The sequence below is a fragment of the Haliaeetus leucocephalus genome, unplaced genomic scaffold, assembly GCF_000737465.1.
Source record: "Haliaeetus leucocephalus isolate CR32 unplaced genomic scaffold, Haliaeetus_leucocephalus-4.0 Scaffold428, whole genome shotgun sequence".
NCBI classification, from domain to species: domain Eukaryota; kingdom Metazoa; phylum Chordata; class Aves; order Accipitriformes; family Accipitridae; genus Haliaeetus; species Haliaeetus leucocephalus.
The window spans coordinates 5,773,180-5,800,352 of NW_010972864.1; the positions used below are offsets into that span (position 1 = coordinate 5,773,180).

Genomic DNA, 27,173 nt, shown 5'->3' on the forward strand with positions numbered 1-27,173 from the left:
GGGGGGAGGGGGGGAAGATGATGATGGGTGGGGGGAGGGGGGGGGGGGGGGGGGGGGGGGTAGGGCTCCTTCAAGCTTGGTAATTCTGCTTTCCCTCAGCAGGGTGGTACCTCTGCCTCTCCCCTCCTCTGTGTCTTCTCATACCAGATGTAGCAACCCAAGGGGTTACAGCTCAGGCGAGCCAGCTGCATCTGGCGTGTAGGTTCGGAAGAGGCGGGAGGGAGCATGTTGCTTTACTGACAAAAGGTGAAATACAGGCCTTGCTCTGAGGAGTCTGAAATGGGAACCAGTTGTGTCAGTCTGAGGCCATCCTTCTCCGGTTTCTGTAAACCAATATTGCAGCTGAAAGAATAATCCTGCTCTCTCCAAGCTGCTTTTCCTGTTCTGGGCTGCCCACCTCCCTGGATGCTGGCACAAGCATTCACATGGCTATTTGGAGAAATAATCAAGATTTAAAGAAAAAGAAAAAGGGGGGTGGTGTGGTGCAGGGAGAACATGTCATGGAGGCAGGAACATGTGGTCTGCCTTAGAGGGAAGCCACTCAAGCTTCTACTCTGAATGCTAGAGCTGGCTGAAAGTGACACGAGCCCAGTATTAATCTTGGTGCAAACCTTGCTGGTGAAAGCAGAAACTACCCCATTGCCTTCCATACAGGTACATAGATGCGCTATTGCTGGCATAACTGCAGGATGGTGTCTTGTCAGACACAGCTGTGGTAACAAAAGCCCCTGCTGTGGATGATAAGAAAGGCTGGAGATTCTGCTAGTCAACCAGGGGAGGAGCGTGGCTGGAAGCTGTGACTGCATCAGGATTACAATCCTGGTATAGCATGATAAAGTGGCAGCCTTCTGAACTAGACCTGGCCCCTAGTGGTTTTCCAGCAATGATTTGTTCTGCCTTCTTTTCCCTTTTTCACTGTGCAACAGAGTTAATGAAGCCACTGTCAGATGCTGCATGGGCTTCCTCTGTGAGTGGTGCAGCAGCTCAGAAGTCCTGTTGTTCTTTTGCAGTATATTTTGTTACTCTTGCAGATCTCCAGCAGAGGCAGCTAATCAGAGACCTAGCAGTTGTAGTGGTTTCCAGGCTTCTTCAGGAAGCTTTAGGGAAAATCTGGGAGCTCCTGCTTCTGGGAACTTCAGTGGCTTGCTGCTGCAGGTTAGGGCCAGTCTATGGAGGCATTTGCTTCCATCAGCTCATACAGACAGCTTTTGTTGGCTACTTGCTGGTTGTAGACTACCTACGTATTCTGTCTTCAGCTGACTGTTGATGAAGTAGTGTCAAGCACCTGTTTGATGAATGCTTGAGGAGTGGCTGTGTAACTGGTGGGCAAGAGGGCAGGTCCCAGAGCCCAGGAAACAGAGGGAGCTAAGAGACCTAGCAGTTTTCACAGTAGTTAGTACAAGAGGGACACAGTGGGGTGCAGAAAATTAGCTCAGGACAATGTAGGACTGCTTATAACTGTGCAGTGATGGTACTGATACGCTGTAGGGCATGGTCACCAGCAACTGTTCCTGGCACATCAGAGGCCTTGGCCCAGAGAGAACCTCAGTTCTTGGGCTGCACTCCCAGGTCTAGGACACGCACTGGGCAGGGCTGTGGCTTCACCTGTGGGAAGTGCACTCTGGTCAAGGTGCTGAGTTTCCAGGTGAAGGAGCTCTGGGAGATGAGTGGAATATGCAGCATGAGAGGGGACAAACAGGAGATCAACAGGATCTTTGCAGAGACAAGAACCCAGGCTCTGGGATGTGAAGTAGAGGCAGCTAGAGATTATAGTCAAACGAGCTGCAGATAGAGACTCCTAAGATTGGGAAGTTGGAAATTTATTACTTCTGGCAGTAGAAGGGAGATTCTCTGCCTGCAGAGAAGGATAGGTGTAGTGCCCTGGAAGGAGGTGAGCAAGATTGTCAGGGGAGACATCAGAGCCAGCTGAGGCTCAGGCAAATGTGTACATGAAGAGGAAAAAGAGGGTGATAGTTATTTGAGGCTATATCCTGACAGAGACAGAGGCGCCCATCTGCCAACCTGGTGTACTTGCTATAGCTGAAGGTTTACTTCTTTTGGGGTACTTGAATCACAAATGTTGCAGATGGACGTATCTGAGGCTTGTACAACCCTCAGACTTCACCCCTTACTGTTCATCCTTGTGGCTACCATGATATTACTGGGGTGAGCCCAAGTATATAAAAAATGACAGCAGAGCCCTGGGGGCAAGGGTGAAGAGCAGAAATGCCCAGGTGGTATTTTCCTCAGTCCTGCCAGTGAGGTGGAAATGCTCAGGTGGCAGAGGGCACATCCCTCAAGTCAAAGTGTAGCTGCATGGCTGGTGTCACAGGCAAAGCTATGGTCCCCTCTTTGAGGAATAAGGACTGCTGAACAGGGACAGGATCCATGAGATGGAGTGTGGCAAGGGCATCTTTGCTGACAGTCTCAGTAACCTTTTCTGGAGGGTTTGAAGTAGCTACTTAATGGGAGGGTTGCTGCAATTTGAAGAGAAGTGAAGGCATGGGGAACACTGAGAAAGTGTCTGGGGAACAAAATGAACCTTGCACGTTCCTTATGCAGGCAGTATGACTGAGGTATCCATTTCAAGTGCCTGTACACAAATGCACAGAGCATGGGAAAGAAGCCTAGGAGGAATTGCAAGTCTGTGCACACTTGCAGAGCTCCTTAGGGTTACAAAGACATGGTGGGATAGTTCACACATTGGAGTGCTGCCATGGATAGGTGGATGGATACAGGCTGGCAAAGAGGGGCAGTACATGCAAAGGAGGGGTGGGATTGTACAGTGCTTTCCCTTAGAATGGGTACTGAGCCTGTCAAGTACTTAAAAGAGAGATCAGAGGGCAGAACAACCTGAGTAATGTTGTGGTGGCATCTGCTGCAGACCATCTGGCCGAGAAGTAGATGAGGCCTTTAAGTAACTACTGGGGACCTTGCAATTAGCACAGGCCATAGTAGTCAGGGGGGATGCAAGCAAGCCAGGACATTCCTGAAGGTCAATTGCAGATGATTGACAAACCAACTAGGGGACATGCTGTCCTGGACTTGTTACACATGAACAAGGAAGAAATGATTGAATGTGTGAAGGTTGATGACTGTCTTGGCCATGGCTGATTATTAGACTATGGACAAAAGGGCACAGGAAAACTCTTTTATCTTCCTTGGTGAATATGAATGGCCCAAGTGTGGCAGAAAGCCAATATGAATGAGCAAGGGCAAATCATGCCTGACCAGCCTCATCACCTTCTATGATCAGATGACTGATTCAGTGCAGGAGAGGAGAACAGTAGATGTTGTTTACATTGACTTTAGGAAGACCTTTGGCATAATTTCCCATAGTATCTTCACAGCCAAATTGGTGAGATAGGAACTCAATAAGTGGATGATAAGGTGGATGGAAATTCGTCTGGACTGCAGGGTCCAAAGTGTTTTGATCAAAGGTGTTAACTCCAGCTGGTGACCAGTTGCTAAGTGGTGTTGCTCAGGCATTGATACTGAGGCTGTTATTGTTGAATGTTGCTATTAAACACCTGGACAATGGGACAGAGTGCACACTCAGCAAGTTTGGAGATGATCTGGATGAACTGGAGGGAGCAGTTGGTACACTGAAAGACTGGGCTGCTGTTCAGAGGGATTAAGACAGAAGAGAATTGTGCTAACAGGAACCTTATGAAATTCAACAAAGGCAAGAGCAAACTCTTTCATCTGGGACATAGTAACCCATGCAGCAGTACAGGTTGAGGGCTAACAGGCTAGAAATCAGCTTTGCAGAAAATGACCTGAGAGTCCTGACGATTAACAAGCTAGATGTTAGTCCAGCAATGTGCCCTTGCAGCTAAGAAGGCCAAGCCCATACTGGGCTGTGTTAGCAGGAACGTGGCCGGCAGGTGAAGTGAACTGTTCCTTCCCCTTTCTTCAGCACGCATGAGACCACATCTGGAGTACCATGTCCATTTTGGGGCCCCCTAATATAGGAAAGAGATTGATATACCAGAGTGAGTCCAGTGGAGGTTCACCAAGATGGCTGGAGGCTAGACCCTATGATGTATGAGGAAAGGCTGGGAGAACTGGGCTTGTTCACACAGGAGAAGAGAAGGCTCAGGGGGATCCCATTGCAGTCCACCGCTCACTAATGGGAGGGCATAGAGAAAACAGAGCCAGGCTTTTCTTGGAGGTTGCACAGTGACAGCATGAGAAGCAAAGAATGAGAGGCAACAGACACGAATTGAAACATGGAAAATTCTGATTTGATACTGAGAAAAATATTTTCCTAGTGAGAGCAGTTAAGCACGGGAGGAGGTTGTCCAGAGAGGCTGTGAAGTATCCCTTCTTGGAGATTGCACAAAACTTGACTGGACAAGGCCCAGATCCAAGTGGCCCTGCTTTGAGCAGGAGGTTGGACTACATGACTTCTGGAAGTTCCCTCCAATGTAAATTAGGCTACAATTATATGCGTGTGTGAACCTTGGTGGAGCTGAATGTTCTTAAAAATAGCTGTAACTTGGGGAGGGTAGGGGGGTGGGGTGTATTTTTTATTTGCATTTGACTAACCAGTTATATCTCAATAACACACACAAGATATTCTTAAAGCACTACAGAAAAAGTTGTGGAGACTGGCCAATTAAAAAGCCAAATTAAACAAGAGAACTTGGGATAACTTCATAGAGGTCCCTTGTGTAGGATGATTAAATTTTAGAGGCCAAAAGGCATTCAGTGATTACTGACTATGTCTTGTTCAGCATAGTCACTTTACTTTCCACCTTATTTTTTTTTTTTTTTAACAGTAAGCTTCACCCAACTTGAAGCCAAGAATATTTGGAAGGGTGGGGTGTTTTTTTCATTTTATACATTGCACATTTTGTGGCAATGTTTTTCTTGGGTTTAGTACATTTTTGATTGTAGCACAGTCATTACTTCATTTTTCTAAACATATGTATTTAAAACCCACAAGGGCCTGTGAAATCTGATACTAAAATAAGACATCATATATATCAAACCCATGGCTTCTTTAAGAAAGCCGTTTTTTAACCTCTACTCCAGAGTTCCTTTCATGTGGCAGGAATTCATTTTCTTCCTTTCTTTATAATTTTGTTCTTCATGGCAATCATTGGTATTAGAGTAGAAAATGAAAAATGTACTACTGCTTTTTAATGAAATAAGTTAAAACTATTAAAAGGAAATATTTTGTTAAAAGAGAAAAGAAAAAAAACATATATTCTTGAATAGGAAGTAGCTGTCAGAGAGAACTGTGTTATTTGACCAGCATAAGAATTTATTACACAAACAAATCAAATAGTTTCTTTCAAGTGATGTTGAATGAGGAGGGTGTTCTCAGTCCAGAGGACACCTTAGCTGTCGTGACTCTCTCTGACACACGCTGATTTCTTGTTCTTTTGGGATAATTTTCTTTCTGAAACATTTTTCTTTCAGGATGATTTCAAAAGGTATTATTTAATCTTTTCCTGTGTCTTTCAAAAACACATTCAAAATGCCTTTTTTTTTTTGTTAGCATTGTTTTTTTCTTGTATTATTTGTACTACATCTAACAAAATGGTAAGGATTCAAACTACAGAGATGCATTTACTATCTATCCTTTCTTTGAGGTTTATCTTCACAAAGACAAAAACCCTGTTTTTTTCCCAGGTGTTAGGGAACACAGAAAAGTGTAAACTTTCTCTATAAAACTTGTATTCTCATTTCCTTTCTGGTCGAGGAATGCTTGTTGCCATATGTGAATATCATTTAAAGAGGTGTCATGGTGTTTCAAACATGCTTTTCAGAACATTCAAGATATTTAGGGAGACCTACTCAGAGGCATGGCTGACAAAGGGCAAGGGTAATCAGCAAAAATAATAAGTAGGGATATTTAAATTTCAGGAAAGCATCTTTGTATCTTTCTGTCTGCAGTGTATAATGTCACATTGGTATGATAAGTTTGTATGCTTTTTATTTTTTCTTCTCAAATTTATGTGCTATACTGCTAGCATCTTGTTTTCAAATACATTGTAAACCTAGAGTAAATTTGTATCTCCATAGGAAATTTTTCCTTCAAAACCATTTCTTTTTTAAAGAAAAAATATTTTCAGGGGAAAATCCATGGCAATAACTCTGTAAAATTCTATCCAGGAACATTTTTAAATTTTACACAGGTTCTAGAACTTTTGTATGTAAAGGCTTTCTTGTGAGAGAATTTTTTTTTTTTTTCTTTTTAAAAAGAAGCTGCCTCACTAGCTTAAGGAGTACTGAGATTTGCGATGAACTTTTGTTCCCTGGGCTTTTCATTTTATGGTTTTAGATGAGTCATAATAAAGCTGCGATTTCACCACAGATGAACTCCATTTGAGTTTTTTTTTCTGCAACATTACTGTGGCTATTGTCACCAGGTTTGACACCATCAGAAGTTTTCCCAGGCTGCCAGGACCAGAAGATACAATACACTTTGCTCTAGATATCAAAAAGGTTCTTTATCAGTGTTGTAGGGTACCAGAACTCCATATACCCTGGCCCCAGACCATAGAGCACTCTAAAGTTAAGGGTAGAAATGCTGAACTTGATTGAAATGTCTATCAAAGGCCATTGTACAGAGCAGAGGGCAGATCTGATGTGTTTTCAGTAGCCTGTACCTCAGATGAAAAAAAGAAAGGTCAGATATACCATAGTGCTGCAATACAACCTAAGTCTATGCCATTATTTGCAAAAGTAAGCCAAACTCTTAGCTCCTGAGAGGGAATTAGAATAAAAATTCATGCATAGTCATGGATGAGAGCTTTGCTTTACCAAGAAACCTAAGTATCATCTTAGATTGTGCGGTCAGTTATCACTTGTGACTGACTGTGGGTGAATGCAACCAGTCTGGCAAACTCATAAACAAAGAAACAAACAACCTTTTCTTAAAAGCGTCCCCTGCCTTTTTGTCATGTTTGCCTTTAACTAGCAGTTTCATTCACTTGTCCACCTTGGTTTTTACATGATGGCATATGGCTAGAGGTTTATATTGTTTGTGCTTTATTGTGTGTGCTAATGTCATGTAATCACTGCACACAATGACTGTATGTAGATGTAGAAAAGGCCCAGAGGGAGATTGGTTCATGTAGGAGGATCCTAGAAGTGATCTTAAGGGTAGTGGCATAATCTCCAGTATTTGTTTGTTACGTATATCCTTTCACAGAAGACTTGCATAATCTTTGTGTGTCTCTCTGGGTGGCTGCTTGCCACTCCTTCAAGGAGAGACAGCGTTGTTTAATGCTTCAGAGGTGGTCTGATAAGAGAGAGGACACCTTTTAGTTCTGTGAAAGCAGCTTCACTTCTGACTCCTTCCCTGATTCCGAGTTTGGTGAATACAAAATGTAAAACCAGACTAGGTGAGTTTGTAAATGAGGTTTCTTGCTAAGGAATGCATAAAATACTCTTTCATGATACCTGGCTTGAATTTAGTATCCATGTTGAATTTCTTTCTCTCCAGTATTGCTCCAGATTATTTCACATTTGAAGGACAATGAAAAGATTCAGTTTCTTGGTGATATATCAGACACTTTAGTCAACTGTGATTCCAGCTGCTTGTAACTCCCTCACAAGCTACAAAGGGCATGGTTCAAGTTCATTGCTATGTTCTTCTGCTTTAGATGTTTGGGATTCATTACTTTGGTTAACTTCAGTGAAAGCTGATAGGTAAGTTCTGCTAGCCTGTGAGACAGACGCAAGGTATCTATGATGGATATGTTATGTATTAGCATGTCTGTACTGGTCCTTATTTTTTCCATCATACTAATAATATTCTTACCTCTATCTTAATCTGGTTTAGAAAAACAAGAAATCTATATGAGGGTTGAGTATGAAGTGATGTTAGTAGTATATATAATGGGTCTTTTTCCCTGTCATCTTCTGGGATTTGTTTGCAGTCTGTGAAACTATGGTCAAATCAGCTGTACTAGTCTGTCTTATTGCATGATAGATGTGAGCCTTCTGGTTTACTTGCCCTGCTCAAGAACAGTAGCTCTGTTTGTGGTATTCAAAGACTGAAAGTCAGGTATCCTGTTTGAAGCATAAGTAGGACCAAAGGTGTAAAAATTTTCTTTAAGGTCCTGCCCAAATGAGAACAAAACTGATGTTAATTTTGGCTAACATGGATAAAATTGGTTAAAAATAAACTTAAAAAACCCCAACATATTTCTTTTAAGAAATTTCTTATAATCCTTTAAAATACACTTAAAGATCCAATTGGAAGAGCTTGTATTAGGAATAAACCTGAAATATAGTTTATTCAAACTGTATAAATAATATTCTGCCTGTATGCACTTCAATTCCTATAAAACTTTAAGAAACAACTGTTTAAGGCTTAAGACTTTTTTATTATGACTTTATTTATTATTTAAGTGGTTAAGACTCCGCAGCATAAATAGTTTTGACAGTCACAGTAACTGTAGGTATCAAGAGTATTTTCTGTAGTTCTCATTAATAGTCCTGTTAAAATTAAGAAGCTGATTGGAAGTTCAAAAAGTAAAATGCTTTTTTCTTGTTTCAATTTATGAATAAAAACTTTGTGCAAGAGACCGACATTTACCAGCTCTACAGTTTTTCTAGTCTTTATATAAAAATAGTAGATGCTTACCTAGCTACCTACTACCCACATACTAAAACATAATGTTTTTATTGTTTAATAAATTGTCAGATATGTAATATTTTGAAAAGTCTCCCTTTTTTCTTTTTGTCCAAGACATCTAGTGTATTTTCAGTCAGCATTTAAAAGCCAATCTTTTAATCAAATTCCAGTTTCTTTAAAAAAATGACTTAACAGAAGTAAATATACTTGTAATGATTTAGTAAATAAGATGTCATTGCTATTTTAACATCAGAAAATATGACTTAGATTAATTTTTGTAAGTTAAGTTAGATAATTGCTGAATGCATTTATAGTCTACCGATCAGCAAAAAGTAGTATTACATTAAAGCTCTATTTATTTGCTAATTGGGGTATTTTAATCATTTCAAGCAACGAATGAATTAACCTTGCAATAGGAAAGTAAATGGAAAAAACTGGAAAGCAAGATTTAAATTGATTGTTCAAATCAAGTTTGCTGTTTGATAATATAAAATGGTTTATTTTGGATTAACATGTTTAGTCCATGATTTTGCTATCTGTTGAAAGAAGGATGACTCTGAATGAAATTTTACCTGGAACACATACTCTGTGTTTAACATTGGATGAGAAAGCAAATACACTGCTTGTGGTCTTCCTGTGTGTATTGGGTTTGTGTGGCAAGGTTTTGGTATCAGGGAGCTAGAGGAGTGGCTTCTGTGAGAAGCTGCTGGAAGCTTCCCCCATGTCTGGCAGAGCCGATGCCAGCTGACTTCAAGATGGACCCACCACTGGCCAAGGCTGAGCCCACTGAGACAGTGGGAGTGCCTCTGGGATAACAGATTTAAGAAGGAGGGGAACCTGCTGTGGAACAGCAGCTGGAGGGAGGAGTGAGAATATGTGAGAGCAGCAACCCTGCAGACACCCAGGTCAGTGAAGAAGGAGGGGGAGGAGATGCTCCAGGCACTGGAGCAGAGATTCCCCTGCAGCCCTTGGGGAAGACCCTGGTGAGGCAGGCTGTCCCCCTGCAGCCCAGGGAGGTCCACGGTGGAGCAGATACCCACCTGCAGCCCATGGAGGACCCCACACCAGAGCAGGTGGGTGCCCCAAGGAGGCTGTGACCCTGTGGGAAGCCTGCGCTGGAGCAGGCTCCTGGCAGGACCTGCGGATCTGTGGAGAGAGGAGCCCACGCTGGAGCAGGTTTGGTGGCAGGACTTGTGACCCTGCAGGGGACCCACGCTGGAGCAGTCTGTGCCTGAAGGACTGCAGCCCGTGGAAGGGACCCACACTGGAGCAGTTCGTGAAGAACTGCAGCCTGTGGGAAGGACTCACATTGGAGAAGTTGGTGGAGGACTGTCTCCTGTGGGAGGGACCCCACGGTGGAGCAGGGGAAGAGTGTGAGGAGTCCTGCCCCTGAGGAGGAAGGAGCGGCAAAGACAAAATGTGAGGAACTGACCCCAACCCCCATTCCCTGTCCCCGTGTGCTGCTGGGGGGGGAGGTAGAGAAAATTTGGAGTGGAGTTGAGCCTGGGAAGAAGGGAGGGGTGGGGGGAAGGTGTTTTAAGATTTGGTTTTATTTCTCATTATCCTACTTTGATTTGATTGGTAATAAATGAAACTAATTTCCCCAAGTCAAGTCTGTTTTGCCTGTGACAGTAATTGCTGAGTGATCTTTCCCTGCCCTTATCTCGACCCACGAGCCTTTTGTTATTTTTTTTCTCCCCTGTCCAGCTGAGAATGGGAGTGATAGAGTAGCTTTGGTGGGCACCTGGTGTCCAGCCAGGGCCAACGCCCTGCACTGTGTAGGGATCTACAAAATAACCGGGGAGGACAGTGGAGACTTCATCATCATGTGATTTGATTTGTTTAGACTAACTTGAAGCTTTTATTTCTGAAAAGTTTGTAGATGGTTGGCAGGAAATCTTGCACTCATCAGTATTGTTTTCAGCCATTTACTGTATGTTCTCTACTTTCCTCTGACAAGGGAAGAATCCTGTGCCTGTACCATTTGAATATAGTAAAATGACTTGGGGTTTTTTTCGGTTTTCTGTTCACTGGACCTCTCCTGGTTCTTCCTCCTGAGCCCAGGCTGGAAGAGCTTGCCTTGGCCCCGGCGCTAATGGCTGCTGCCGCACTGCCAGCTCAGTCAAGCATGGCTGTGGTGGGAGAGCAGCTCTAAAGTGGTCAGTGGCAGTTTACTTGTCATCTTGATATATAGGACAGCTACCTTCTTGTCTTGGTATTGCTGCTTAGGTTCCTGGTGTTTTTATGTGTCTCTCCCAAGCCAGATCACAGGTACAATCTTGTAAGGCAAGTTCAGACATTTTGCTCGCACATAAAAGCAAGACCACGGGCACATGGCTCCTTGAAGATTGTGGGAAGGCTGCTTCTTTGGCTTCATTGCACTGGGCATCCAGTGCTGCATGCATTGCTCTATGAAACACTTAAGCAAGCAGTGCACATCTAGACATCTAGTCAATTCTCCAGCATTTCTGGCTGCTGTGTGTGTTGGAAAAAGTATACTTAGGATATATGGTTAACTTCAGGCTTGGGCAAAATTTCGATTTGTTAAAGAGATAAAGAATCCTAGGATACAGTGCTGGACACATGCTCAAGAGACCATTCAATACAAATGCTAACATTGGGACAGGTTCCAGTATATGTACCAGGTAGGACTGGTATGTATTTGATCTTCTGATGAAGGTCATTTTACAAACTTCCCTTCTCTGTTCTGGTGTTGATTAAAACATCAACAGCTACAGCCACACTTTTCGACTGTCTGTGAACGTTCTTCCTCCAGTGGCCATGAGAACATTTATCTCCATTGACTTCAACAGCCTTTTACATTTTTCTGAAAAATTACAATTATGCCTTCTTTTACTTTCCTGTTTTCTGAACGACACAAACGTGTTTTCTACAGCCATCCCTCATAAGTTTTATTTTCTTTACCTGTTATCACTCTTGTGTACTCCGAAACTGGTGTAACTTACATGCTTTATAAACTTATTTTATTCTGTGTGACTTCATATCAGGTCTAGAAATCAGTTCTGAAGTGTTTGGTTTTACTTTGTTTCCAGCAGTCAGTAAAAATGGTTGCTCCTTTGTGACTATTTTTGGATCTGTATAAAATGAGCAGATGATTTCAAGCAAATAAATACTGATCACATATACAAAAGCTATGTGCTCCTCTTACAGCAGTCGTTGTTCAATTTGGGACCATATCAGGAACCTTGTAAGCTCTGGGAGGGGGCTATGCCATGTGCAGGGGGGCTGAGTGGCTGAAATGCTGCCTGCTGCAGGACCAGAGTTGCCTTGTCTGCATAGTGTCAGGAAACTTTCACTATCTGCCACGCTATATTGTCTGGAAAGGTTGGCTTTAGTCAACTTATTTTCCATATTTAAAACTTTTTTTTGCCAAGATCATCATTTTTTTTCTCTGGGCAAGCAGTCTAGCAAAGACCGTTAGAATTAAAAGTATAACCACAGAAGTTTTCAGGGTCTTTCTGACAAAACTGTGTGTTTGAGAAGTTTACAATATAAAAATAAGTAGTGTTTTTACTGGTGTTTTTACAGATTTTTGTAGGATTTTGGGGAGCGTGGCAGGGGAGAAAGTCTGTACTTCCCCTACATGTTTTTGCAGGGGTTGCGTGTAGAGACTGTGTAGTCCGGCATTTCGATTTAGGTAACACCGGCTGCATGACCAGTAGAGGGAGCCCAGAATCACAAAATATTGAAGATGTTTTTGGCTGGGGGAGTTGGGGTGAAAAGCTTGCTTTGATGATGTACAGGAAATTTGTGAATACGTTTGGAAGGATGTGCTGAATACTACCAACTTATAGTGATTCTGGAAAAGAGCATTTATGAAACTTTGAAATGCCTGATGTCTTTTAAATGATCAAATTGCATTCACAGCTTTTATATTGGAAGGCTAATCAGTAATTTTTTTCTCTTTCCTATGTTGCTGGTTGTTGTAACTTCATATCACCTTTACAGAAAGTAAGTAACTTTTCACTTTTTAAATCTATTTGAAAGTGTGTGGGTGTGGTCATACTGCTTGTATGTATGTATAGATGTATATGTATATAAAATAAACATATGAGCAGAAAATGATCAATCTTAAAGACATACTGCTACAGAGGGTGACTCCCATGTATGAATGACTTTTAGAATACCACAATGGTTTAAAGCAATCTCACCAAAAAGGTGATAAATAGTATGAAAGTTCTGCATCTGAAGGCTGTAAATGGTAAACATATTCCTCATGTGTAGACTATGGCAACAAAACTTGCAGCATATTGGTTTAAAATATGTTACGGCTCTAAAAATTCACAGATATCAAGTTACAAAGTCAAATATTGTTGTATCCAATTTGATTTAACTGAATCAAAGTTGAACTGATTTGGAGTGTTTCAGGAACTTAGGTCAAACTGCCATTTTTGACATTCAGAGATACTCAGCCTTATATTTGGCAGTCCTTGGCTGCTGTATTAATACATGCCAGCAGCTCTGAGCAGAGCAAATATGTCTTCAGGCTACAGGAGAATTTAGAAAGCATGCGATAAGTAGTATGGATCCCTCAGAAACTGCTTTATGATTCAGACATCAGTCTGCATCGTGAGATCTTTGATTGCTGCCTTTTCTAACCACAGTCCCATGTGCTGTGATAGCGTGTATTGCAAGTGTTTCCAGCATCCCTTGTGGGTAACGTTTGGGAATTTTAATAGAGTGTTTTAAGGATGCCTGTGCTGACAGAAGAATAGGCAAGTCATTGGTTAACATGGGTCAAAATAGCAGTGATAAAGGACACCATGGAATTTCAGTTTGAGCTGCTAGCTCAAAATAAATCCCACCCCACAATGTCCAGATTATTATTTCATTTGCAACTTAAGTATGTGTGGTTTGTTTTGTGCTCATTATAGACATACCCAAGTCCAATTTTCAAGAAGAGTGGATATGGCCCTTTGGTTGCATGCCAAATTATTTCGGAATTGTAGATATCTGTATGAAACAAGCATAACAGTAGTTTAAGTACTTCTTGGCTCAGTAGCTGATACGGATTTCTTTGTAAGTCAGAGAGTAGTTTCTATTGTCCACTTGCCAGCTGGCTAGACTTTGAAGATTAAGATATCTACTGCGAACACAGTAGTGGTCATGAGATATTGCCAAATCCTCTATTTTGGGTTCATTCATCTTGTATCATTTTAATTGGTTAATGATATCTAAAAATAAGTGTGCAGTCCAGAATATCTATATTGGAATAGAAGGCTACAAATCGTGCATACATGCACACAGAGTTTTGTTTCTTGTTGATATATTGAGTTTGTCTTCCGCTGCAGAGTCAGCAAGTTCTTCCTGTCTTGCAGAGAAAGTCTTAATCTGTGATAATGTTTCACTAAAAAGATCCAAGACTGTGAGAGTTGAAATTGCTTCATGTTATGTATGTTAACATATGGAAGAAATTACACAACTAGAACTGCTCTATTAAATGCTTTGTGTCTTTACTTGTCAAACATCAATACAATAAGGAAAATGTGTAAAGAGACGAATCCTACTTATTCCAAAACTTATTCCAAAACTGTTTTAAGTAATCGTTAAACTCAATGAAATCCTTAATGTTTTCTGTGCTACCACTAGCAGTATTGTTATATTTCTACCATATTTAGTTTTGTATTCTGTTATAGTGTTATATCAAAAACAGATGTGGAATTAGTTTTATTTGCAGGGGAAAAAAAGGAACAACAAAAACTTGTCAGAATTTTTGTATTGTATGATTATATTTAGAATACTCATAAAATAGATATCTGTTAAGTATCTGATGTGTATATCAGCAAGCAGCATTTTTACCTGTGCTTTTTGATTTTAGATGTAGTAATGTGATACATTAGGTGACCAATAGTAAATAAATTATATTGGACAGGACTTCCTATCCTGAGGACACTTCATAGTTTAATTTTTACCGGAAGAGCAATTACCGCATTATCCATCTTGCCATTAAATTAATACATGTACAGTAAAGGTGAGTTTTGTTGTAACAGAGCCATGGAAATCAACACAAAGCATCATCGTATGAAAGATGACAATTTCAGTCCAGTTATATTTATAAAAAAGTATCAGTCATGCGATTTTCAACAAAGATTGGATGTTTTATAATATTGCATAATAAAGAACAGTAGTTTCTGGTGGACTTTTGAAGCCCTCTTCCTGGTTTATAGTTGAGTATATAATTAATCCTGAAATACTTAGCAACACACTTAATTTAATGCACAGGCATTGTTCCACTTAACCAAGTGGAATATATTTACGTGGCTAAAGATAAGCATGCGTGCAGGCTAGGGACCCCAGGGAAGAAGCACAGTTTCAGATTCAGTCCCTGAGTACACCGTGTACATTAGTCAGTAAATGGGGACAAAGATGTGACAGTACATCTATAAACCTTGTACTTTAATTTTTAAATTAAAATGAAATAAAACAATCTATGACTACCTTCTTCCCCACAATTTCTTAGATCAACTTTTCAGAATAGTGTAAGTGTAGCTAGAGTAGAAACGTTTGCTTTCTTTTTCTGATGTAAACATGCATATATACAAAGACATCTCTGTACAAGTATTTCATCTCTTTTTTTCTTAATGTGTAGTGTTTCTTTTTAAATAGGCCCTTAACATGCATTCCATAGTGGTATTACAATTATTACCTTGAGTAGGTCAATCTCTTAATCTCTAAAACAATTCTAATTAGAAAAGATAGTGCTTCATAGAAGGTACAAATGTGCTTATATTTATGTATAGTATTGCATGCTGACCATGTTAAGCCAGAAGAAGGCTTAACTATATATCACTTTTAATTTTAAATGTGTTCTTCCTGGGCTCTTTATTATTCTTTTGTTGCCTTTCATCCTATGGGATGCAGCTGCCCTTGAACTTCATACTGTTTTGATCATTCATGTGCAGCAGCCACATTGTCTGTAACATTTTAAAAATGAGGCTTCATGGTGTTATTTACAAAGTAATTTCACATAAATATTTGGACTTTGGTTCTCTTAGAATGTGGAGCTGGTTGCTGTATGAAGAAAAGCATAATTATAATTCACAGACTTTTTGCCTCGAGCTTAGGGGACAGATGCATATGATTAAGTTTGAAACTGGCCTGTTATTGTAATGTAGATGTTTTCAGGGTTGAGAGAATTAAAAAAAAAAAAAAAAAAAAAGGGGGGGGGGGGGGAAAAAAAAAAACCAGGCAAGCATGAGTTTTAAAAAAAATAGACCGAGGGAATAGTTTACAAGAGGCACTCAATCTTGGACTGCACAATTTTATTTTTCAGTGGAACCTCTCCATTAGCTTGCCTGAATGCAATGCTTCATACTAACACTCGTGTAGGTGATGGAACATTCTTCAAAATCCCTGGGAAGTCAGGACTTTACGCTCTCAAAGTAAGTTTAAATTTTGTATATGGAAAGTACATAGCGCTATTAATCCATTTTATGAATGTCTCAATAGATATAAAGGTAAACAGATTAGATTCTTTAGAGAGGAAATGACCTGGTAGTCTTTCTAACTGTTTTCAGATGTCTTTTAAAAGGATTTATAATGAAAGTAAACATTGAATGTTTTATCCTAGAAAGCATATACATGTTCTTGAATTTGGCATATGGTATAAAAAACATGTAGCTTAGCTAAAATGCTACTCTTTCAGAGTTGGTCACAGAAAGGCCTTTGTTTTATGAGCAGTGAGCTCAAGAGTATCACTGACTTTCTCATTAAGTAATTGTGTTAATGTTTGATTTTTGAATAGTGCAAAATTATCTGCAAGTCTAATATAAATGAGCTTTTAATTTACAGGTTGCATCATTCCTTTTGAGAAGGAATATAATTACAGTGATAGTATTTTGCCTTTATGCTATTTGTATTCCTTTTCCTCTTTATTTTTCTTTTTTGGTATGTGTATGATGGTTTCTGTGGGTGGAAATTTTTTCTTGCTGTACATGATCAAACTTAGAGGGGCTTCACAACAGGAGTGGAGGAATGTGAGGCAGAGGTGAGAAACGAGACAGTGAGATTATATGTTTGGCAGTCTAAAGGTAGTCAATTAAAATTTTTGGCTGGGGATAGGATGTTTTGTAATTTATGACAGACTTACTTGATGTAAGGGTTTAAAAAATATAAAACTGTATAGATTTGCCTGCTCCTGATAAGTAAAAATTCTGTATCTGAGATTGAATTAATAGTTTTCAGAAGCTCTATTTCCTAATTTAGTAAAACAAATGCTGTTGTTTTTCCTTAAAAATCGGGAGATATTCTTGGCACAAATCCAGGTATTCACAATCACTCCCATGCTTGTGAGCTCCAGGTTGCTTCAGCTATTTGAATTCAGGAAACAGGCAAAGGCAGAAAAGAAACATTAAAGGATTTGTGTTTTGCTGCAGTGTTGTGGACACTCAACTGGAAAACTAGGATTTTGAAGAGCCAAATAAGTCTGTTTCTGTTAAAGAAAAAAAAAGTGGAAGATCTTGCATTTTATTTGACTTTTTTTTAAAAAGAGTATGTTACGACTTCACAAAATAGCTTTTTTGCATTTGCTTTGCAAGTTGTTTCATGAAGATCTGGTTTTATGTCTTTCTCTGAAGTAACTCACAAGCATATTTTATTTTATTCTGTTTTTTGAAATGTAAGCATGAGAGTACACTGCAGTAATCTATTTCAGGAGATGCAGCAGCATCATGATTGATTTTTTTTTCTTGTTAATTTTAGTTTTCTTTTTCTTTTTTAACTGTAGAAGGAAGAATCAACATGCCCTACTGATGGAACATTGGATTTAGGATGTGATTCTGAGTTAGATGGCACTGAAATGGCTGAGACAAACAATAATAATGGAGAAGAAAATGGTGGTAGGTGTTTTAAATTCAATATTAGAGGGCATATTTTGGGAAAAGAAAAAGTATTGTTTACTTAAGATTTTCATGGTGTGATTTCTAAACAGTATAAGTAATGTTTTGCACTCAGTGGAACTATTTTTGAGTGACTCCCTCTCTTTTTTGGCCTTATAAAGAAATCAGGAACACCAAGTGCCTTTATTTGACTTAGGTTTGTAAAAGACAATGAGTAGCGCTGTTGGTTGTGTTTTGAGTAGGTAATTTTTTGGCTTACAATTTTTTTGTTCTAGGCCCCCCAGCTAAAGAGTAATTTGCCTTACCAGGCTTCAGATTTGCAGTTGTCGGATAGACATCTCACTGATTTCACAGTGGGCATGTGGGCTTGGTCCCTCAGTAGAGTTCTGGGCACAGAACAAAGGTTTGTATTTTTTTTGTTTTAGGCAGAGATTCTCCTGGGTGTCATGTTGACGTAAAGACATGTTGAAATATCAAATCCTGTGCATTTTTTTAATTTGAGGTAATGACAAACTGAAACATTGCAAGAACTTGAAAATGGCAACCTTAGAAATATTTTTTCTTTTTGAGAGGTAATAATTGCTCATAAAGAAAACACAGTTCTTCAGTCACCTAAAATTACTTGCAAATAATAGAAATAAATATTTTTCTTATTAAAACTACACTCATGTAATGCTTATAAAGTGAATGCTTTATACAAAAATCAAGCTTACCAGGACCTCTGAAATAAACCTTTCCTTGATCAGTTCTTCTCTTCTGCTACTCCCTCACAACCTGTCCCACTGCTGGACTGCAGCCTACTGTTTTGGCTCACTTCATATATGATGAGATGGTGTCCTGTTTACAACTAAGACATGAAAAGGCTCAGCTCATGTTGTTCTGCTGCAGACTTCCTTTCTGATCTCGAGCAACTTAGCTTCCATGCTGCACTTGTACAGGACCAATACTGCTATTTCAGCATTGCTCACTAGCAGCATTGAAAAATCACACAATGCTCAGTGATAGGAGTAACAGAACTACCTAAGACAGGTTGTTGTGGATCTAGTGGTGAAATTTTGAAGCTTAGTGAAAAAATAAAAGTCAAGAATTATTAAATGGCTCTGCTTCTTCATTTTCTTTGATATATTGTGTCTGTAAGTTAACAGACTCTGCATGTGCAGTGATTTTATGCTTATGTAGTATATACTGCATGTGTAAGTGAACATACGTATTTGTAGTTCTTCAACAATTCCCGTCTGATGCTCAGACAATTTATTGGTGTACACTTCCCTAAGTTGCAGGAAGAATACAGCAGTGAAAAGCAGTGTAAATACAGTTACAGATAGGAAAACAAAAGTTGATGTTACTTGTTATAAACAAATAAAAATCATGGCAGAAACCTGGCAATTATTTAGGAGTGGTAGGATGTAAATAAGGATGTCAGAATGCCAGAAGTAGAAAATTGCTGGGTTTTAACTGGGAGGAGGCTGCATACCATTTTCACAGTTTACAGTAATAAAAATAATTCTAGCACTTGTGGTGACATAAAAAACCAGCTGCTAAAATTAAACATTTTAAAATATTTGGGGTAGAGCAGTAAATTACACCTGGGCTGTTTTTAAAGCTAAGAACTTTCCCTCATGTTTCATCTTTAAGAAATCTTGGAAAACTGTGATATATTTAACTTTTTGTAAAGAAGACATTTTAATTTTTTTTTATGTCATGCAGTGGATGTATTTAAAAAGAGTAGATGGGATGGCAATAGTGAGTCTACATTGCATGTAGAAAGGCTGATGCTGGATGTGATCAATAAGGAATTGAAGACAGCATATCTTGTATCAGTCAGCTGATACAGAACATAGTTCTGTCAAACATGTTTGATAATAGCTTTTCTTGAGACCAAAAGTTTTGTTGTTAAAGTTATCTATTGATATATATGTAGAATTCTGTAAGTGATTTTATTTACAGTGTAGAAAGCTTGGCTTAAAAACAGGACCATGCCCAAGAAATGCAGCCAGTTTTAAGTGGATTGAAAATTACAAATTATTAGATCTGCAAAGGTGTAGGAATCACCATCCACAGTAGGTATTTTTGCTGTTCTCTTGAGGATGTGATTTGACCACTCTTCATTCAATATCTTTGTCAATACTTTTTGAAAAGTATAAAATCCTTCTTAATTGAATTTATTGATAATAAATAATAATGTTCAGACCCCTTTTGATTGCCTTGTAAATGATTACAGTTGAACAGCATGAATTTTTTTAGACTTCAAAGTGAAGAAAAAAGGTCACATTTCTGCAGTGGAAACATATATTCAATAAATCAGCAAATCTGAAAAGCATTTAAGGATCACAATAGAAAATGAATTGAACATGAATGCAGTGCTTTTGCTAATTAGTCCAATGCAGTTCTTGGACTATAATTCTGGTAGTACTGATTAAAGAATATAGGCACAGTTTCCTTTGGGTATAGCACTATTTAAATGATTACTAGTATACTGCATTCATTATAGCTGTAAGAAAGAATTAAGAAAAATAGGAAAGGATTTAGAAGAGACATATAAGAACTCCTGAGTGAACAAATACCTCCTTTGCTCTGGGAATTTTAATAGGGATGGTCTAGTTAGTTTATCAAAGATGAGGTGGTGACTTGATCGGTTTGTAAATATTTGAGAAAAGGTATTTCTATAGAAAATATTTGGTCTAGCAGACCAAATCTAACAAGATGTCTATCAATTAAACTTTTCACACTAAAGCTGGGATTTTTCTTCTTTCCAGTAAACTATTCTGTGGGGCAAAAATAACATTTGATTCAGTACAAAAAAACGCTTTATGAAATTCTCTGACTTGTGTTTTAGGAAAGGTCAATAGATACAATGTCTCCCTTCAGCCTTAGTACATATGATACATATGAGGATGGACATTGTTTGCACATTGTATTCTTAATTGCCTGGTTGATTGCATTTTTATTTGCTCTTGTTTCCACTGTGGTAGACTCCAGAAGCCCCAGTTCTGACAGAGTGATCAGAAATTGTTTAGCAAGAGTTTAAAAAGTGCCGCTTTAAAGCTAGCTGGAAGCAGAGGATGAAATCCTAAGCAACAGCCTCAGTCTGTTGGTGGGTTTTTAGATGATAGTCTTCAGCTTTCAGAGTAAAAAGTACCAGCTGACACTCAAACAGAGAAGAATCACATTATTCCCCAGCAGGCACATTTTTTCCCAGTATAAATGCAGGCTACTGAACAATTTCATTAGCATAATATTATAAAAATTCCTCATAGTTATAAACACATAACTTGGTGAAAGCTGTTACTCCACATCAGTATTGCTAAACTGAAAACTGGAATGGTCATACCTCAGGATTTTTCAGATACTGTGGAGAGATCTTTCTTTCCCCACCTTCTCCAAAGGCATATGTTAAAGAAACTCTTTACCCTACAGTTGATTTTGTTTGGAATGGGATTTCTATAGAAGCTCTGTAGCAGACTCATATCTTTTTATAAATTCCATTTCCCTCAAATACAGGGGCAGCATGTAAAGATGCAGTCAGTAGAAGAATTAAAATCCCAATTACTGTTGCCTGGGAAAATTATGACTATAATATCCTTTTGCCCATCAATAGGATGTTCTGTTCTCAAAAAGCATTTGTCCCTAGGGTTTCTGAAGCCAGGTCTAATCCATCAGCCACGGAGCACAGTTGATCTAAAAATTGTCTTCACGCAAGCCAATGGAATGCACAATGATGTAACTGTGGAGGAGGTAGCAATTCCTATGGTAGTGTGACTTCCCTCCCCAACCCAAACATAGGTTCTGATGTTTGCCCAAATATGAGCAACATGCCTCCTCTTGAGACAGTTTGGTTTTCAGCACTTACTAAAACTAAGTTTTTCAATTGCAAACGTGAAACGGCAGAATTAATTTCTTATGCAGTTTTCTTAGAGATAGTAGATGAAATGATGGACGATAGAGGATCAGATTCATGCTGAATCCTGAAATTTTGTCTTTGTAGCTACTGTGCTCTTGAACACCTTGTGCTTTTTGGACTAGGAAGCCACTAGGATAACTCCTGTAGTGAAGAATGAATAGTCACCATTGTTTGAAACCTGAGTCCACATTTAGATGTTCAATTCCTTTCTGGGAACTGAATTTCTGGCAGTTCAGGGAAACCTGTTATCCTTAGTATCTTGTCTCTTGGGAGTAATATTGGATGATTCTGCTGAATATGTTCATTGCACATGGCAACATCTGGATGTGGGATAGGCTCTTCTAAAAGCAGAAGGGCAGTAATGGAATAGCAGTTCGAACATAGAGTTTTGGATGACACATCAGAAAGAGATGGGTTTTCACTTTTTTGTTTGTTTGTTTGTTTTTGTGGTTTTGTTTTGTTGTGGGGTTTTTTTTTCATTTCAAGTAGTTATAAAATAAAAATACTGTACCCAGGATCAAGTTTAACTTCTGTTTGTTTCATTGCCACTGGAGGGGAGTCGTAAGAATGAGAGAAGATACTGTGGAGCTTGAGGGAGAGATCTTTCTCATCTGCTTTATTTGCTGTACAGTAGAGTTAATGAGGCCTAAGAAATTGGTGGCTTAGTGATGACAGGCTGTATATTTTTAGTGGAAAATGTTGACTTCCTTTGGAATAAGGATTCACAGTTTTCAAAGCTTTGTGAAATGTTGGGTCTCAAAAGCATGCCAAGAATATAATATGATTCAGTGCAAGCTACCAAGCTGATGTGGTTTTTGATGTCTTTTTCCAAAAAATACTATTCAACATTATTTATCATTTCACAGTGCTAGTATTGCTTTTCAAAAAGAATATTACAGTCACAGTAGTGCCCTTGATACATGCATCTGGTTTTGCTTGCTTTGGTGAACTTGTGCAATTAAGTAACTCCCGAAGTGGTTTTCATTTTCAAGAGCTGATGGCAACAGTGGAGTTCTGAATTGTTCAGATTTTGCAAGTTGGGCTGTAGAGATCAAAGAGCAATGGAGGTGAATTACTTGATATATCTATGTTGGCAAAGTGTGACCATTTATGTCAATACAAGTATAGATCTGTGTCACCCAGAGAAAATACTGAATTTTATGGATATTTTAGAGAGATTTTGTGTGTATGTTTTCCTAACGGAGTTCTCTGTGAAGTTTCATATCTCCAGAGTGTGTGCATGCATTTTATGCTTGAGGTAGACTCTAGTCTTTAGCATATGGTAGCAATATTAATTTGTGTTTTGTAATATGGCCATTAATAAACAATCCTTCTCATCTGCTGTGGTTTCTTTAACAAAGAAGGAAGTGAACTGCTGTTGATTTTACTGGTTTGATTTTAAATCAGTATGGTCTGTCTGAAATCAGAATTAATTGTGCTATTTATTTTGGGAAAATAAGCCCCTTAAAGCACTCTAGGAATTTTTCTGTCCATCTAGTTATATAAATCTGTTTATAATTATTCCTAATAACTTTCAGTGGCAGTGAGACAGAATAATTTAAAGTTGTATTCCTATAAAAATTGTTTCTTAGAAAGAAACGTGTCTTCTGATATGTTTTATATAGGTGTCATATTTCTTGGGCGGGGAAGGTAAAAGGTAATAAAAAATTACAGGGATAGCCTATAAAGTTGCTGATTTTTATAAATGATAGCCTTTCATAACAATTACCAAAACTGGTCTTGGAAAAATGGAAGAGAGGAAGTTATTTTAAATGGAAGTTGTCAAAAACATTTTTAACATGCTCTTTTTGCTAAGTAATTCTAATTCTATCATTCATGTTAACACTGTCTGAACACTCACTAAGGACGTCTTATCTTCAGAAACCCAGCTGCTCTTCCAGCTCATAACCTAACAGTTTATGGCTTAATAGTTGCTTTTTGCTTTATTCCTTCACTCAGTCCTGGCCCTTGAAGAAGCCGATTTAAAGAATGGAGCCTAATTATTCTCCACTAAATGGAAATGCCTCCTGTAGGCTTAAAACTGCTCTTGTTCTCTTCTACTGTAGCAATAATGGTGTATCCTCTTTATTTGCTTCCAAATATTTTTCCTTCATCTGTCGCATTCTTTCAGGGTTCTTTTTTCCTCTCCAGCCTGTGGTTTATTTTTAGCATTCTTTTCTGATAAAGCTTTTCAAGAGAACATGGATCTGATAATATTCATGCATTTTCAGTGCTTAAGGACAAAGTAGTTGCAGCTTTCCAAAGTTGTATGTAGGTACAAAGACCACTAGCTCTTCTTGAATTTGTTTTTCTTTTACTGTGTTCTTTGGTTTCCATAGCAGAAATGCCTGCTGTGTTCTTAAGGCATTGTTTTTTTCATTAGGATCATCAGTGTTCATTTCAAACACTTACATATTTTTCTGTCATATTTTCCCTTTCTTTTACTTCTGACCCATTCAGAGAAAAGCAGTTGGACCATATATCCATATAAATGAACAAATAAATAAATACAATTTTCTGTGGTTACAGGCACTGTAGTATAGTGAGACTTTGACACAGATTGATTTAAATCACTAAGTAGCAGAACATGTTTTAATGAATAAATGTATTCATTGTCTCATATTTGTATTTCATTTCCTACAGAAAAGTCAATTCATATTGTTTTGTAAACAATATCTTGATTATCCTCTAAATGAAGCCTGTATGTCAATTTTAGTATTATTTTTTGCTATTAAAGTGAATAGACTGTATAAGTTATTAAGCAATTCTATAAATTAACATAACATTTAGACTTTTAATATTTGTACCTTCTACTTTTGGAAAATAGGCAATGACATCTCTTATTTACTAGATGGTTAGGTTTATAGCCATGATTTGTATCAAGCAGGTTTTAATGGAAATGGAAATTTAATTAAAACATGGAAAACAATATTTAAAAGAGCTTCTTACTATTTTAAGCTACTAGATATATGAAGGAAAATATTCATAATGTACATAATATATTTTAGAAAGGAAGTATCATTTGTTGTTAATAAATGAAGTTGACTCTCTCTAATCACCATGTCATTTTAAAATTTTTAAGCAGTGGATTTCAGTCTCACATATCTATTTCTTTAATCATAGACCACAGGAAAATGTTTGGTTTCCAAAACTCTGAAAGAACTAGGTTTGGGTTGCACTAAACCAAACCAGCCTAGAGTGAGGCATTCCTTCTGTACCTGCAGACGAGATTACAGCAATGGAAACCTATTTATTGTTTCAGTAGGTTTCAGTTCCAGTTGCTTCACCCATTAGAACGATGCCTGTTCCTTGGTTTAACTTTGTTGTCTTTGAAGAAACAGAAGCAAAAGAAACCAAGACACTGATAATATTTTTATGTAAATTTAAGTAATGATAGAAATAAGTATGGCCTCTAATAGACCCTGTCAGAATTTCAGGGTTTATTGTTAAAAGAAAAATGATTGAAAGCACAAAATTATTTTTATGTTTATTTTTATTCCTGTGCTGTATCGTGACTTTGACATTAAGGGTTATAGTGTTGAACATCATCAGTTAGTGTTGCCAAACCTCTCTAGGATGAACTTTATCACCAAAATAAATAGGGGAGACTCTTGGATAATGTCCTAGATCAGAGTAATGAAAATCAGAATTTCCCAATTGAACAAGAAGGTAATAGGAGTTGCAATCAGCCTGGAAAACAGGAATAAGTTTTTCATGACAAGTGGTGTTGCATCCTCTCTTAGGAGGTACAGTTAAGTATATAACAATTTCCATTCTTTAGGCATTTTTAAATTTCTTCTCTTCTCCTCTCCTTGACTCTGGGGTTTGTGTGCTCACACTATTTCTGTTTTTTTATTCAGTTCTTTGACTGTCAGACTTTGCCAGAAAACAGTAAAAAAATTCTCTTTGAAAGAAAAGAGCTGGGTAATTTGAAATGTCAGGTTTTTATTTTGGTGTAGGTGTTCTTTGTCTCAGGAGCTTGGCTTTTGCAGTGATTTAGATTATATAAACCAGCTATTTTTTGTTTTCTGCTGACAGTTTGCTGGTCCTTTAAGTTGGATCAATTTTTTCCACATGATGAGCAAAGTTTGCTATCAAAAAAGACAACTTAAAGGACAAGTGAAGTGGGCTAGTGCAGCCGGTAGAGTATGGGACTCTTAATCCCAGGGTTGAAGGTTCGAGCCCCACAAGTGCCAAAAAGGACTGTGGTGAGTTGACCCTGGCTGGATGCCAGGTGCCCACCAAAGCTGCTCTATCAGTCTCCCTCCTCAAGAGGATGGGGAGAGAAAATATAACGGAAGGCTTATGGGTTGAGATAAGGGCAGGGAGAGATCACTCAGCAATTACCGTCATGGGCAAAACAGACTTGACTTGGCGAAATTAGTTTATTACCAATCAAATCACAGTAGGATAACAAGAAATAAAAACAAATCTTAAAACACCTTCCCGCACCCCTCTTTCCTTCCCGGGCTTAACTCCACTCCCAATTTTCTCTACCTCCTCCCACAGCAGCACACGGGGACAGGGAATGGGGGTTGGGGTCAGTTCCTCACATGTTGTCTTTGCTGCTCCTTCCTCCTCAGGGGCAGGACTCCTCACACTCTTCTCCTGCTCCAGCGTGGGGTCCTTCCCATGGGAGACAGTCCTCCATGAACTTCTCTGGCATGGGCCCTTCCCACGAGCTGCAGTTCTTCATGAACTGCTCCAGTGTGGGTCCCAGTGCGGGCTTCCCACGGGGTCACAGCCTCCTTGGGGCACCCACCTGCTCCGGCGTGGGCTCCTCCCCAGGCTGCAGGTGGATATCTGCTCCACCGTGGACCTCCCTGGGCTGCAGGGGGACAGCCTGCCTCACCATGGTCTTCACCACGGGCTGCAGGGGAATCTCTGCTCTGGCGCCTGGAGCACCTCCTCCCCCTCCTTCTTCACTGACCTGGGTTTCTGCAGGGTTGTTTCTCTTACATGTTCTCACTCCTGTCTCCAGCTGCTGTTCCACAGCAGTTTTTCCCCCCCCTTCTTAAATCTGTTATCCCAGAGGTGCTACCACCGTTGCTAATGGGCTCAGCCTTGGCCAGCAGTGGGTCCGTCTTGGAGCCGGCTGACTTTGGCTATGTTGGACATGGGAGAAGCTTCTAGCGGCTTCTCACAGAAGCCACCCCTCTAGCTCCCCGATACTAAAACCTTGCCACGCAAACCCAACACATTCCACCCCTCACCTCTGTGAATCACATATTTAAGAATTATCATTAAAATCCACATTCATCACACAATCTTCACAAACTTCACTCACATCAACAAAAAAGAATTCCCCCCACCAAAATAAAAAATAGCATGATCACAACACCAAACGAAAGTGGAGAATTTACACGCACAATCTACCCCTCCTCCCTTCACCACAATTACAACAATCGAAATTACCCATGATCATTCTGCTCCCTAACATCATTTGGTCCACGTTTTGCCTATTACCTCTCCCAATTACTATCCTTATCTCAAATTCCTCATGCCCCACATTGGGTGCCAAAAAGGACTGTGGTGGGTTGACCGTGGCTGGATGCCTGGTGCCCACCAAGCTGCTTTGTCACTCCACTCAGCAGGATGGGGAGGGGAGAAAATTAGATGGAAAAAAACTTGTGGGTCAAGATAAAGGAATTTTAGTAAAGAAAAGCAAAGGCTGCATGCAGAAGCAAAGGAAAACAAAAGATTGATTCTCTGCTCCCCATCAGCATGCGATGTCCAGCCACTTCCCAGGAAGCAGGCCTTCAGTACGCATAGCGGTTGCTCCGAAAGACAAACATTGTAATCCTCCTCCTTTCTC

General features: G+C 39.2%; 1 protein-coding gene across 1 annotated transcript in view; it reads left to right on the forward strand.

Annotated features, from left to right (window-relative positions):
• Positions 1–27,173, forward strand: part of ASXL3 (additional sex combs like transcriptional regulator 3) — a 105,946-nt gene that overhangs the window by 17,974 nt on the left and 60,799 nt on the right. Inside the window, exons 2-3 of the mRNA XM_010574367.1 lie at positions 15,894–16,002; positions 17,346–17,457. Of these exons, the coding sequence (XP_010572669.1) occupies positions 15,894–16,002; positions 17,346–17,457 (221 nt within the window). The remainder of the gene's footprint in view (positions 1–15,893; positions 16,003–17,345; positions 17,458–27,173) is intronic.